We start from the raw sequence: 11,588 nt of genomic DNA, 5'->3' as shown, positions 1-11,588 counted from the left end.
CAGATTCATGGATTGAAGTCTGATAGACACTGGGAGACCTGAAGAGGTCACATAACCGACATATTGATTTTGTAATGGAGTCATTGCCAAAAGAGATGAACAGGGTGATGATGCTGATTAGGTTAGATGGCATAGGAGCCTGGTGGGAAAGGTAAATTAATTTTTACTAAATAAGGATATTCATTTCTAAAGACCCTGATTCCAAAATTGTTACTGACAATGGCACTTACTTAAGCACCCCCAGTAAATGAGGCCATTGGTGGAGTAAGCATCTGTAAGGCAGGAACTCCTGCTGGGTGGAAAGTGATCACTCAGACCTGTAACAGATGTAACAGATGTAGTGTGATGGGTCCAGATCATTTAGTCTATGGAAATTAAAAATGTATAACATCCCTTCAAAAGGCTGAGCTGTGAGTTACCTATCTGGTAATGCTTAAGGAAATCAGAGTAGTCCAGGCTGCTTGGATTGCACTGCAAGTCCCTGAAGACGGTTAGGGAGGCATCGCATCAGTAATGGACCAGATGATTTCTGCATAGTCTTATCCAAGAAACAACAGCTGTAGTTAGAAGTTTCTGGTATGTTTCACCTGTGTCTTGTTCCTTCCTGTCTTCGCAGCGTGTGCTATGAACGGGTTCCATGGTACCCCACGGTGCTAACCTTCATCCTCTCTGCTTTGTGGCATGGTGTCTACCCCGGATACTATTTTACCTTCTTAACTGGAATTCTTGTCACATTAGCAGCTAGAGCGGTAAGCATCCTTTAGGCCTAGGGTCTTTCCCCTCAGCAATCTGATGCCTGCGTGTTTGTTATCTGTTGGGTCCTAGTAGGATTGGGGGTGGGATGTGAACATGGGAGCGATGTTTTGAAAAATCAAACAGTATGCAAGAGTCTTCCCATTAGAGAAATACTTGAATATGTAGGAACCCGGAGTCATTACAAAAATGGTTAACCATTTTATGTTCGTAGTTTGCGAAACAAAAGGAATTGTAGGGACAACGTTTAGTACCCGAAGAGATGAAAACATTTTTAATCATTAAAGTCTGTGAACATATACAGTCTACTAAGTACAGATGATGATGATGATTAATTAACGTAGGAACCATAGGACTTCAATTTGCTTATACTTTGCTTAATTTCTCATTTCATTACTCTGAGCCTAGAGATAACTCACAAAGTCTCTTGAGCAGTCAATGAGATAGCGGCCACAGGAAGTGAGTCTGTCGGAGATTAATCTAACGTCGTGTGTTCACATGCCCAACGCAGTTAGCTTAGTTTGTGTTTGTGAATTTTGTAAATTCGCTTCTCTAGGTTTTTTCAGGAGCCTGTAGTTTCTCTAGATTGTTCTGCAATATGCTTGTTGTACAGCACGATAATAAAGAATAACACTTTCCTCCAAGAAGAAGACGAGCATGCATAGAAGTAATTGTGATTCAGTGCTTTCGTTGCCAAATACAGGAGTTTTGTATTTAATTTTATTTTAATCTTTGATTGTGATTGTGGCCTTCCTTATTTCTGATGCCAAGAGTTTTTATTGACATTGGTTGAGCCATATTTTGGATGTGAATTCAGGAGCCCCCACATAGCTATCCACTCACCGTTTAATTCATTTTATCCTGTGAAGGTTTCAGGAGCCCTACTATGTGCTAGTCAGTGATTTAGGTGCTGGGCTACTGCAGTGAACAAGACAAGAGTCCCTCCCCTGAGGATCTCTTATTTTAGTCAGACACAGGTGTGCTGGAATATATATATATGAACAAAGTGAATTACTGTTCATGCTGGCTAGTATACTTTTGAAATTAAGTGCATATTATACATATTTGTACATAGAAAACAGGGGAGACTTTTTCTTCTCTCCTGTTCATGTAACTATTTAGATTATAAAAGAAAAGAACAAGTGGTCAGGCCAGATTAAGAAATAAAACTCAGAATTCTGTTTGCTAATCTATCCAGAGGATTATTCCCTCAGGTGTCTTTTACGCTATGGTCTCAACTGGCGTAAAGGCTCAGATTTGTGTAGAGCTTTTCTTTTGGATGGCCTGGAAACACTATTCGCAAACAAATTATGTAGGGGATAGAGAGGAGAGAGTTGATAGAACAGTGTTTTTATTTTGTCTAGAAGGAGATTGAACTCAACAGTCATGAAGTGTCTTTGGGCCCTAGAAGTTACCCAGTAAAATCTCACACCTGACGTGCAACATTGCTCGATGGATGGACCCTGGTCTCTGTCCTGAGGAACTTAGGGCTGACAGGCAGCCTTGGGCACTGATGCGTCTTCTGCTTTGAGGCTGACCTGCCTATTGCCCAGCCATTGTTTCCAGCTCTGCCTTTGACCTGAATCTGGAAACTGGGGGTCTTTCTAGAGCCAGATCTAGTCACATGTGTCAGAAGACCTACAAAGGAGTGTATCCTTTGACCTAGCATTTTCCATTTCAAAGAATTGTCTCTTTACCTAAGTCTCAGTTTCTTTATCTGTAAAATGGGAATGGTGATGCTAACATATTAAGCTTGATGAGAGAATCAACCAGAGATGAGTCATGCAAAGCATTAACACAGGCTTGGCACAGAGTAAGCACCCAGTAAATGGTAGCTGCTTGTATTGTTAGTAATAGTAATATTATTTGTGTTATCATTACCTGAAGGAAGTAACTAGGAAACAGGGCAGAGATTTATTTACAAGGATATGCATCACAGAATTGTTTATAATAGCAAAATGGGATGGAAAGACAAGCTAACTCTTCCAGATTAACTTAAAATTATATTAGAGATTAATATTTACTGACACGGAAAAAAGTGTATGATATATTACTAAATGAAAAAATGAGCTAGAAATTATATTGGTGCCAGTAACAATATTAACATGGATGCATATGAATAGAAAAAGCTTGGATGGCTCTGCGCCAAGTTTTTAAGTGATGCTTTCCTTTGGGAGGTGTTAAAAGAGAAAGAAAATTTTTTTTTGTTTGCTTAGTTGTTTGACCATTTTTCTATAGTGAACACGTATTATTATTATTACTATTTTAATAAGAAAAGTTGGCCAGGCACCGTGGCTCACACCTGTAATCCCAGCACTTTGGGAGGCTGAGGCAGGAGGATTGCTTGAGCCCAGGCGTTCAAGACCAGCCTAGGCAGCAAAGCGAGACCCACATCTCTGCAAATTTTTTTTTAAAAACTAGCTGGGCATGGTGGCATGTGCCTGCAGTCTCAGCTACTTGGGAGGCTGAGGTGGGAGGATCATTTGAGCCCAGGAGTTTGAAGCTGCAGTTAGCTATGATTGTATCGTTGCACTTCAGCCTGGGTGACAGAGCAAGACTCTGTCTTAAAAATAAATAAATAAATAAAAATAAAAACAAGGGGTCCTGATGGTATTTGTAGCTGAGAATACAACTCAGATGTTGGTTGTCTTCTGTAGCCTGTGTTCCTGTGGCATACTACCTGCACGCGCAGAGTGGAAGTCGTCATTTGTTTTTTACCCGCTCCTCACTGCAGTTGCTTGTGTTGGCTTGCAGGTCAGGAACAACTACAGACATGACTTCCTTTCTTCAAGAGCTCTCAAGGCTGTGTATGATGCAGGCACCTGGGCCGTCACTCAGCTGGCTGTCTCTTACACGGTAGCGCCCTTCGTGATGTTGGCAGTTGAACCGACCATCAGCTTATACAAGTAAGTTTCCATTGTTCTCAGTTGCCATCTAGTAAATGACTCTATTTTCACTGTGTTTGACTTAGGAGGCAGTACATTGAATGAAGCAGTCCTAAACACTTCGAACGGGGGCTTCAGTGTAGGAAATGTCCATAGAAGCTTTAAAAGGAAGTGGCTGTCCTGGAGATGCCAGTGTACAAATTCTAATACATACGAGCACTTTTGACAGGAATCCGTTAAGCCATTCAGAATGTCACTCAGGGGCCCTCTCATGGCAGTATATTTTGAAGCGATGGACCCTGATTAAAAAAAAAAACTCAGAGGGTGAATTTGCTGCCCTTAGCTCTTCCTCCTGGGGGATAGGAGGTAGGCTGTATTGGGGACTATGAGGTGTCTGAGAGCAGGACAGAAATGGAGGCAGGAGTTGGGGTGTGGCTGAGGCTGGCATTGCCTGATCGAGTGGTGTGCAGAAGGGCTCCCTGGTGAGGCTGGTGGGGGATTTATGCGGCCAGTAGCATGTGTTGGAGGGGCGTATGTGGAATTGAGGCTGGAGGAGGAGGAGGCTTGCACCACAGACCAACCCTTATCGTCAAACACCTGTGCTCCGGTGAACTAATTACTGGCTTTCATTCTTGCACAGTTATGTGTGATGAGTTGTGTTTCTCCACGGTTGTGAAGTGGTTGAGCACATGCTCTTGTGAACTGATGGTATGTGACCTCTGGCAAGTTGTTAACCTCTTTTACCTATGTTTTCTCACCTGGAAAATGAGGCTGAGAATTCACCTGAGAGCACCATCATTAGTGCTGGGTGTTAGAATTAATGAGGTAAATGTGCAGAGGTCTCAGGCCAGTATCTGGCATATAATCTGTACCTAATAAATGCTACCTTGCATGATTTAATGAGTTGCACGGGCTTTTCTAGGTTAACTTTGGAACATCGTATCAGTTTTTAAAAAGTGACTTAGAGGCCGGGTGTGGTGGCTCACGCCTGTAATCCCAGCACTTTGGGAGGCCCAGATGGGCGGATCACGAGGTCAGGAGATCGAGACCATCCAGGCTAACATAGTGAAACCCCGTCTCTACTAAAAATATGAAAAATTAGCCGGGCGTGGTGGCAGGCGCCTGTAGTCCCAGCTACTCAGGAGGCTGAGGCAGGAGAATGGTGTAAACCCGGGAGGTGGAGCTTGTAGTGAGCCCAGATCGCACCACTGCACTCCAGCCCTGGGAGACAGCAAGACTCCGTCTCAGAAAAAAAAGAAAAAAAAAAAGGTGACTTAGAAATAAACAGTACAAACACACCTTCTTCTTAAGTTGGGAATTCCGTATAGCTGATGGAGGGGTCATGAAGGGATTGAAGAAGTTTTTACTACTCAGTATGTGTATAAGTATCTGTAAGTGGGATGATTTATTTGAGGCTATAGAAAGAGAAGGTTGAGGGAACCATAGAACACTGATCAGTGACGTCCATGCTGTTACAATATATGCTTTTATACTTCTAGTTGGGTGATAAGAAGTTATGTCAATATAACATGGAAGCTGTGCTGGTTTATACCCAAATTTTTCTATGCAAAGGGGTGTCAGAAGAGTGGGAAGAGAATTATAAGCTTCTGTCAAAAAGAAGCCATCAGTTCAGCTGCTAGAGAGGTAGGAGTCATTTCAGTCCTGGATGAAGAAAATGGAACTGAGAAACCCAATATATGTGGCCATTGAGCATTTGAAATGCAGCTAGTGGCGCAGAGGAACCAAATTTTCAATTTTATTGAATTGTAATTAATTAGAATTTTAACAGTCATGTGTTGCCAGCGGCTATTCCAGATTGATGACACCTCAAACAGGAGCCCCCTTCACTGGGACTCCCTCCTCAGAGAGGCGCACCCCCAAGCTGGCATTCTGACTGCTTCTGCCTCCTTGTGCCCACCTAGGGCTGCCCCACGTGCTTCCAGCTCCAATTTCATTCCTATTTGTCAGTGCCCTTAAGCCAACATTTGCCCTTTTGTCTTCTGCATTTTTAACATGCCCAGAAGCAGCCTTTGGCACCATTGAGCTGTCTGCAGGGGCTGTCCAAATTGTTTCCTTTAGAGCTCTGTTTTTGTTACAGAGTCCTCCTAGGTTTTGAGTTATGTATTTCTAACATGATTTTTTTTTCCCCCTGTAAGCCCTGGTATTCTAAGCCCCTGATATTGCCTCATAAGAGATTTTTAAGGAATGTATTGATCATGTTATAGCAGAAGTGCCTGTATTCCACTCAGTATCATGTAATACCTGTAGTGTGCTAGGCATTGTGCTAGAATGTGGGGCTAGAATGGAAAGCAAAATATAGAAATCATTTCTGCTCTCACTGGGGTGATAGCTTGATGGGAAAGACAGGTAGTAATTGACAAATGTATAAATACATGCTGAGATCGTACTTTTAGTGAATGATATAGAGTTTTAAGAGAGTATGTAACAGGAATCTGCCTCAGCCTAGGCATTGGGGACATCTTTTTGAGCTCAGTGCTGGAGGTTGTGCGGTGGGAGTGAAGCAGGCTCAGTGTGTGTGAGCATTGTGGGCAGTGCTCCAGACTTGGAAACCGCCTGGAAAAGCCCCGTTATGTAGCCTCCCATAGTGTAGCATGACGCTGCATGCACTGAAGACCAGGGAAACGTGAATGTAGGTAGAACATAGAATCCAAGGTGGAGGGAGGTGAGCTGAGCTGAGGAGAGCAGGGGGTAGGTATCAGTGTCCCTGTTTATCACATGAGGAAGTGGAGGCTCAGAGAAGGTGAGTAACAAAATTTACACAGCAGCTAAATGTTAAACCCGAGTTGCAGACTCAGCGTTCCCTTAATAGCAATATCAGTAGTGGAGTTCCTAAAAATTTCTTTAGGAGAAGTTATTTTGGATGCAAACTACTGCTTGGGGATCATCATAAGTGATTTGTTAGTGACAATATTGCATTTAGCCAACTAAAACAACAATTCCTGGGCTTAGGCAGGAACTCAAGGGGCAGAATTAAATTATCAAGTAGCTTTTTGCTTATTTTTAAAAACAACCCAGAATATTTTTTTTAAACGTCTTTGTTTAGGATGAAACAGGAGTTGACATTTTTTGGGTCAAGTAGGCCTATTTTAAATGATCCAGCCTAGTGTATTTTCTGATTTCTAGTTATTTATATAATTTAAGTTTCCTATCTAGATCAGCTCTGTCCAATAGAAGTTTCTATGATGGCTGGGCATGGTGGGTCACGTCTGTAATCCCAGCACTGTGGGAGGCCAAGGCGGGCGGATCATGAGGTCAGGAGTTTGAGACCAGCCTGGCCAGAATGGTGAAATCTCGTCTCTACTAATTATACAAAAAATTAGCCGGGCATGTTGGCATGTGCCTGTAGTCCCATCTACTAAGGAGGCTGAGGCAGGAAAATTGCTTGAACCCAGCAGGTGGAAATTGCAGTGAGCTGAGATCACACCACTGCACTCCAACCTAAGTGACAGAGTGAGACTCCATCTCAAAAAAAAAAAAAAAGAAGTTTCTATGATGACAGAAATACTCTACATCTGTGCCGTCTGAGATGCTGGCCACCCAACATGTGTGGCCAGTGAGCATTTGAAATGCAGCTAGTTGGACGGAGGAACTGAATTTTCAGTTTTATTGAATTTTGATTAATTAGAATTTTAACAGCCACATGTTGCCAGCGGCTATTCCAGATTGATTACACCTCAAACAGTGTTTTCATAATCTTTTAAGAAAATCCCTGAATTTGGACAAGAAAGAAAATTGCATAGTTTTTTAGTGATGGCAGGCCTGGTTGTGTTCCAGATCTGTTCCTCCCCTTTGGCTAAATTCAGTAGCCAGCAGTAAACCACAGATGTTTGCAAACCCTTTTCTCAGTAGATCCTCATTGCTTAACGTTGAAATTTCGCTTGTACTTCATTGTTAAGTCTAGTCAGTCTAGTCAGTATTCAGTCGAGAGTGGCTTCAGATCTCAGCCTTAGAGTGCTCAGTCTAACTTCTTTAAGTTGTAAATGAGCCCAAGTGAATACTCAAATATATTATGAACGAACCTTTCGATGAAATCATTTTGAAAAGCAAATTCACATACATCATTTTGTCTTTAATTGGATAACTCTTTCTTAAATTCAGTGGGTAATAACGTTAGAATTTGTTTCTCTTTTTGTTTTTTGAGTTGGGGTTCTCCTCTGTTGCCGAGGCTGGAGCGCAGTGGCGTGATTGTGATCTCAGCTTGCTCCCGCCTCTGCCTCCTGGTTCAGGTGATCCTCCCACCTCAGCCTCCCACCTCAGCCTCCTGAGTAGCTGGGATTACAGTCATGTGCCACCGCACTTGCCTAATATTTTTTATTTTTGTAGAGATGGGGTTTTGCCATGTTGCCCAGGCTGTTCTCAAACTCTTGGGCTCAAGCATTCTACCCACCTTGGCCTCCCAAAGTGCTGGGATTACAGGCCTGAGCCACTGCACCTGGCCAGAACATTAGAATTTGCATAGAAACTTTCGTAGATGGCAAACTCTTTGAGAGCAGGAACCCCGCCTAATTCATCTTTACATCTGGGTCCTTAGGTCAGTACCTGACATGATCAATAAATGTTAGTTTAGTCTTTCTATAATAGAAAGATGAAATATTCCTTCAAATTTTAGAGAAATATGAAATGTCAGAAGAGGTTACTAAACCTCACTAGGTGTTTTCCACTTGATGCTCAAAGTAGCTGTATTTTACCTAACATAATTGTCCCAGTGTAGATTTGGCCACATATGAAAGATTAAGGCAAAGCTCAAGAACAAAGTATAACATATTTTGGATGTGCAGATTTTGAAAGCTGGAGTTATCTGTGGCTAAGGTGTGCCCGTGAGAATCCCAGTCTATACCTGTTAAACCAGCGTGTTTATCTGTGGAGCACTTTTTCCACTCTCATTAATGTCTTGGTTTAGACAGTAAATTAGATGGTCACTTGCTGTGGCTGCTTACCCCTTCCCTGGTTAAACAGCTGTTAATCATGTACTTGTCTTGTTTCCATTCCCACATGGGAAGGGGTGGAGGCTGGTGCCTTTTTGTAGATCCAGTTTATTGTTTTGCATATCCTAAGCAGTAAATGCTTATTGAAAGAATAAATGAATGCATGTATGTTCGCTTCTGTACGAGCTCTTCACTATTCTGTAAATACTGTCGGGGAGGCATTCCTCCTGCTAAAGGATGGAGAAGTTTAGGGGCATATGCGAGTTTTCTGATTCTAATGTGCCTGACCTTATAATCACAGAAGTTGGGGAATGATGCATAAATCAACTGTGCTTTCCTCCTTCCCCAGCGTTATTTTCCTTTCTTCAAAAAGCATTAGGGAAAATATAAGTTGAACCTTTCCAAATGGATCTAGAACAGTTGTGCCAATGCAGCTGTTTCTAATTACTTGCATGTATTGATATGCTCGATATTTATTGCATATCTACGTTGTACATACTGCTGAATACTACGCTTTGCAATAGAAATCCACAAACATCAAAAGCAAAACTTGTTTTCTTATTAGTTTAGATGAGAGTTATTTTTAGGGTTATGGACTGGATTTTCAAAATCAGGATTCTTCTAGCTCATAAGACACAACAGAAGAACCTTTTATACTTGAGTAGAGCAATGGGTTAAAGTATTAGTTGCATTGTGTTTAGGGAATAGGATACAGTCATATGTTGCTTACCAACAGGGATATGTTCTGCGAAATGCATTGTTAGGCAATTTAATTGTTGTTTGAACAGCATAGTGTGTACTTGCACAAACCTAGATAGTATAGTCTACTATACACTGAGGCTATATGGGATATCCTATTGTTCATCGGCTGCAAACTGGTGCAGTATGTTACCATACTGAATACTGTAGGCAATTTAAACACAATGGTAAGTATTTGTGTATCTAAACATAGAGAAGGTACAGTAAAAATCTGGCAAAGATAAAAAAGGATACACCTGTATTACCATGAATGGAGCTTGCAGGACTGGAAGTTGCTCTGGGTGAGTCAGTGAGTGAGTGGTGAGTGAGTGTGAAGGCCTAGGACATCACTGTACACTACTGTAGACTTTAGAAACACCATACACTTAGTCTGTACTAAATTTATTAAGAAAACTTTTCCTCAATAATAAAGTGACCTTAGCTTACTGTCACTTTTTTAACTTTATAAACTTTAAACGTTTTGAAAACGGACTCTTTTGTAATAAAACACCTTGGTTAAAACAAACATGGTGGCCGGGCATGGTGGCTCATGCCTGCAATCCTAGCAGTTTGGGAGGCTGAGGTAGGTGCATCACCTGAGGTTGGGAGTTTGAGACCAGCCTGACCAACATGGAGAAACCCTGTCTCTACTAAGAATACAAAATTGGCCGGGTGTGGTGGCTCATGTAGTCCCAGCTACTTGGGAGGCTGAGGCAGGAGAATCGTTTGAACCTGGGAGTTGGAGATTGTGGTGAGCTGAGATCATGCTATTGCACTCCAACGTGGGCAACAAGAGCAAAACTCCATCTCAAAAATAAACAAACAAAAAAAGAAACAACAACAACAAACATGGTACAGGTATACAAACATTTTTCTTTATGTTTTTTGTAAGCTATTTTCTATTTTGTTTTTTACTTTTGAAACCTTTTTTGTTAAAAAAATTAAGACACAAACACACATCAGCCTAGGCTGCATAAGATCAGGATCATCAGTATCATTGTGGTCCACCTCCACATCTTGTCCCATTGCGGGAGGTCTTCAGAGGCAATAACACGCATGGAGCTGTCATCTCCTGTGATAACAGTGCCTCTGGAATCCCTCCTGAAGAACCTGCCTGAGGCTGTTTTACAGTTAACTTTATTTCTTAATAAGTAGAAGGAGTATACTCCAAAATAACAGGGGAAAGTATAGTATTGTAAATATATAAACCAGTTACAGAATCATTCACTGTCATTATCAAGTACTATGTATTGTACGTGATAGTATGTGCTAGACTTTTATTCAACCGGCAGTGTGGTACTGTTTACACCAGCATCACCACAAACACGTGAGCAATGCGTTGCCTATGACGTTGCAATGGCTACGACGTCACTAGGTGATAGGAATTTTTCAGTTCTGTTATAATGTTACGGGGCTGTCATCATTAATGTGGTCCCTCATTGGCTGAAATGTCATTAAGTATCATATGACAATACTGGGTTTGAATTTGGTCTTAGGAGTCCTTAAACTTTGAATATTGGGGGTGTCCGGCTGTTGTGGGGTTAATTCTCTTGGTTGGCCTGTTATGTCAATGGGACAGTACCATATATATCCACAGATGAGCCAGTTGGTTTGCCCTGCCCAGTTTTGTGGTTTCAGTCTATCCGTGACCCACTCACCTACCAAAGGGAGTTATCTGTGGAGTGAATCAAGGGAAGCCTGAGTGCAGACAGGTTTCCTACTGCCAAAAGCGGTGCTCTCACTTGCCATACTGTAGTTGATGTAATTAGGTGATGTTTCCCGTCTACATCCTTATTTGAAATATAATTTTCGTGTATTTTTATTCCCAGGTCCATGTACTTTTATTTGCATATCATAAGTCTCCTGATAATACTATTTCTGCCAATGAAACCACAAGCTCATATGCAAAGGTGGCCTCAGACTGTGAACTCTATCAATAAGAGAAAAACAGATTGATACCTCCAAGAGAAGCGGACAAGCAGAACTGCAGAACGTTCGAAAGATGAGATGACAAGGCTCAAGGGTTCCTCCGGTGACTTAGAGGCGATGTTTACATGCATCTTTATTTTGTTCTTTTTTAAAGTGCAGGGAGTATTTTTATAAAGCCTTTTTGTACGGATAAATCGGCCATGTCCAGGTTATTGGTTTTAATATTTTATAGGACATTTGAGTGGTGCGGCAGTGTGTGGAGAATGTGCCAGAGCTGCAGAGACAGTCCATTCTGGGATGCTGGCTTTTTGCCCTTCCAGCATGATTTCCAGCTACG

The 11,588-nt window shown here is 41.8% G+C and overlaps 1 protein-coding gene across 1 annotated transcript in view; it reads left to right on the top strand.

Moving 5' to 3' along the window:
- MBOAT1 (membrane bound O-acyltransferase domain containing 1) overlaps positions 1–11,278 on the top strand; it is a 136,722-nt gene extending 125,444 nt beyond the window's left edge. The window contains exons 11-13 of the mRNA XM_011998162.1: positions 617–749; positions 3,508–3,659; positions 11,152–11,278. Coding sequence (XP_011853552.1) covers positions 617–749; positions 3,508–3,659; positions 11,152–11,278 — 412 coding nt within the window. The remainder of the gene's footprint in view (positions 1–616; positions 750–3,507; positions 3,660–11,151) is intronic.
- The last annotated feature ends 310 nt before the right edge of the window (positions 11,279–11,588 follow it).

This window comes from Mandrillus leucophaeus, unplaced genomic scaffold (genome assembly GCF_000951045.1).
Source record: "Mandrillus leucophaeus isolate KB7577 unplaced genomic scaffold, Mleu.le_1.0 Scaffold56, whole genome shotgun sequence".
Lineage (NCBI taxonomy): Eukaryota > Metazoa > Chordata > Mammalia > Primates > Cercopithecidae > Mandrillus > Mandrillus leucophaeus.
The sequence above is the reverse complement of the archived record's forward strand: the minus strand, read 5'-3'. Positions and strand labels throughout refer to the sequence as shown.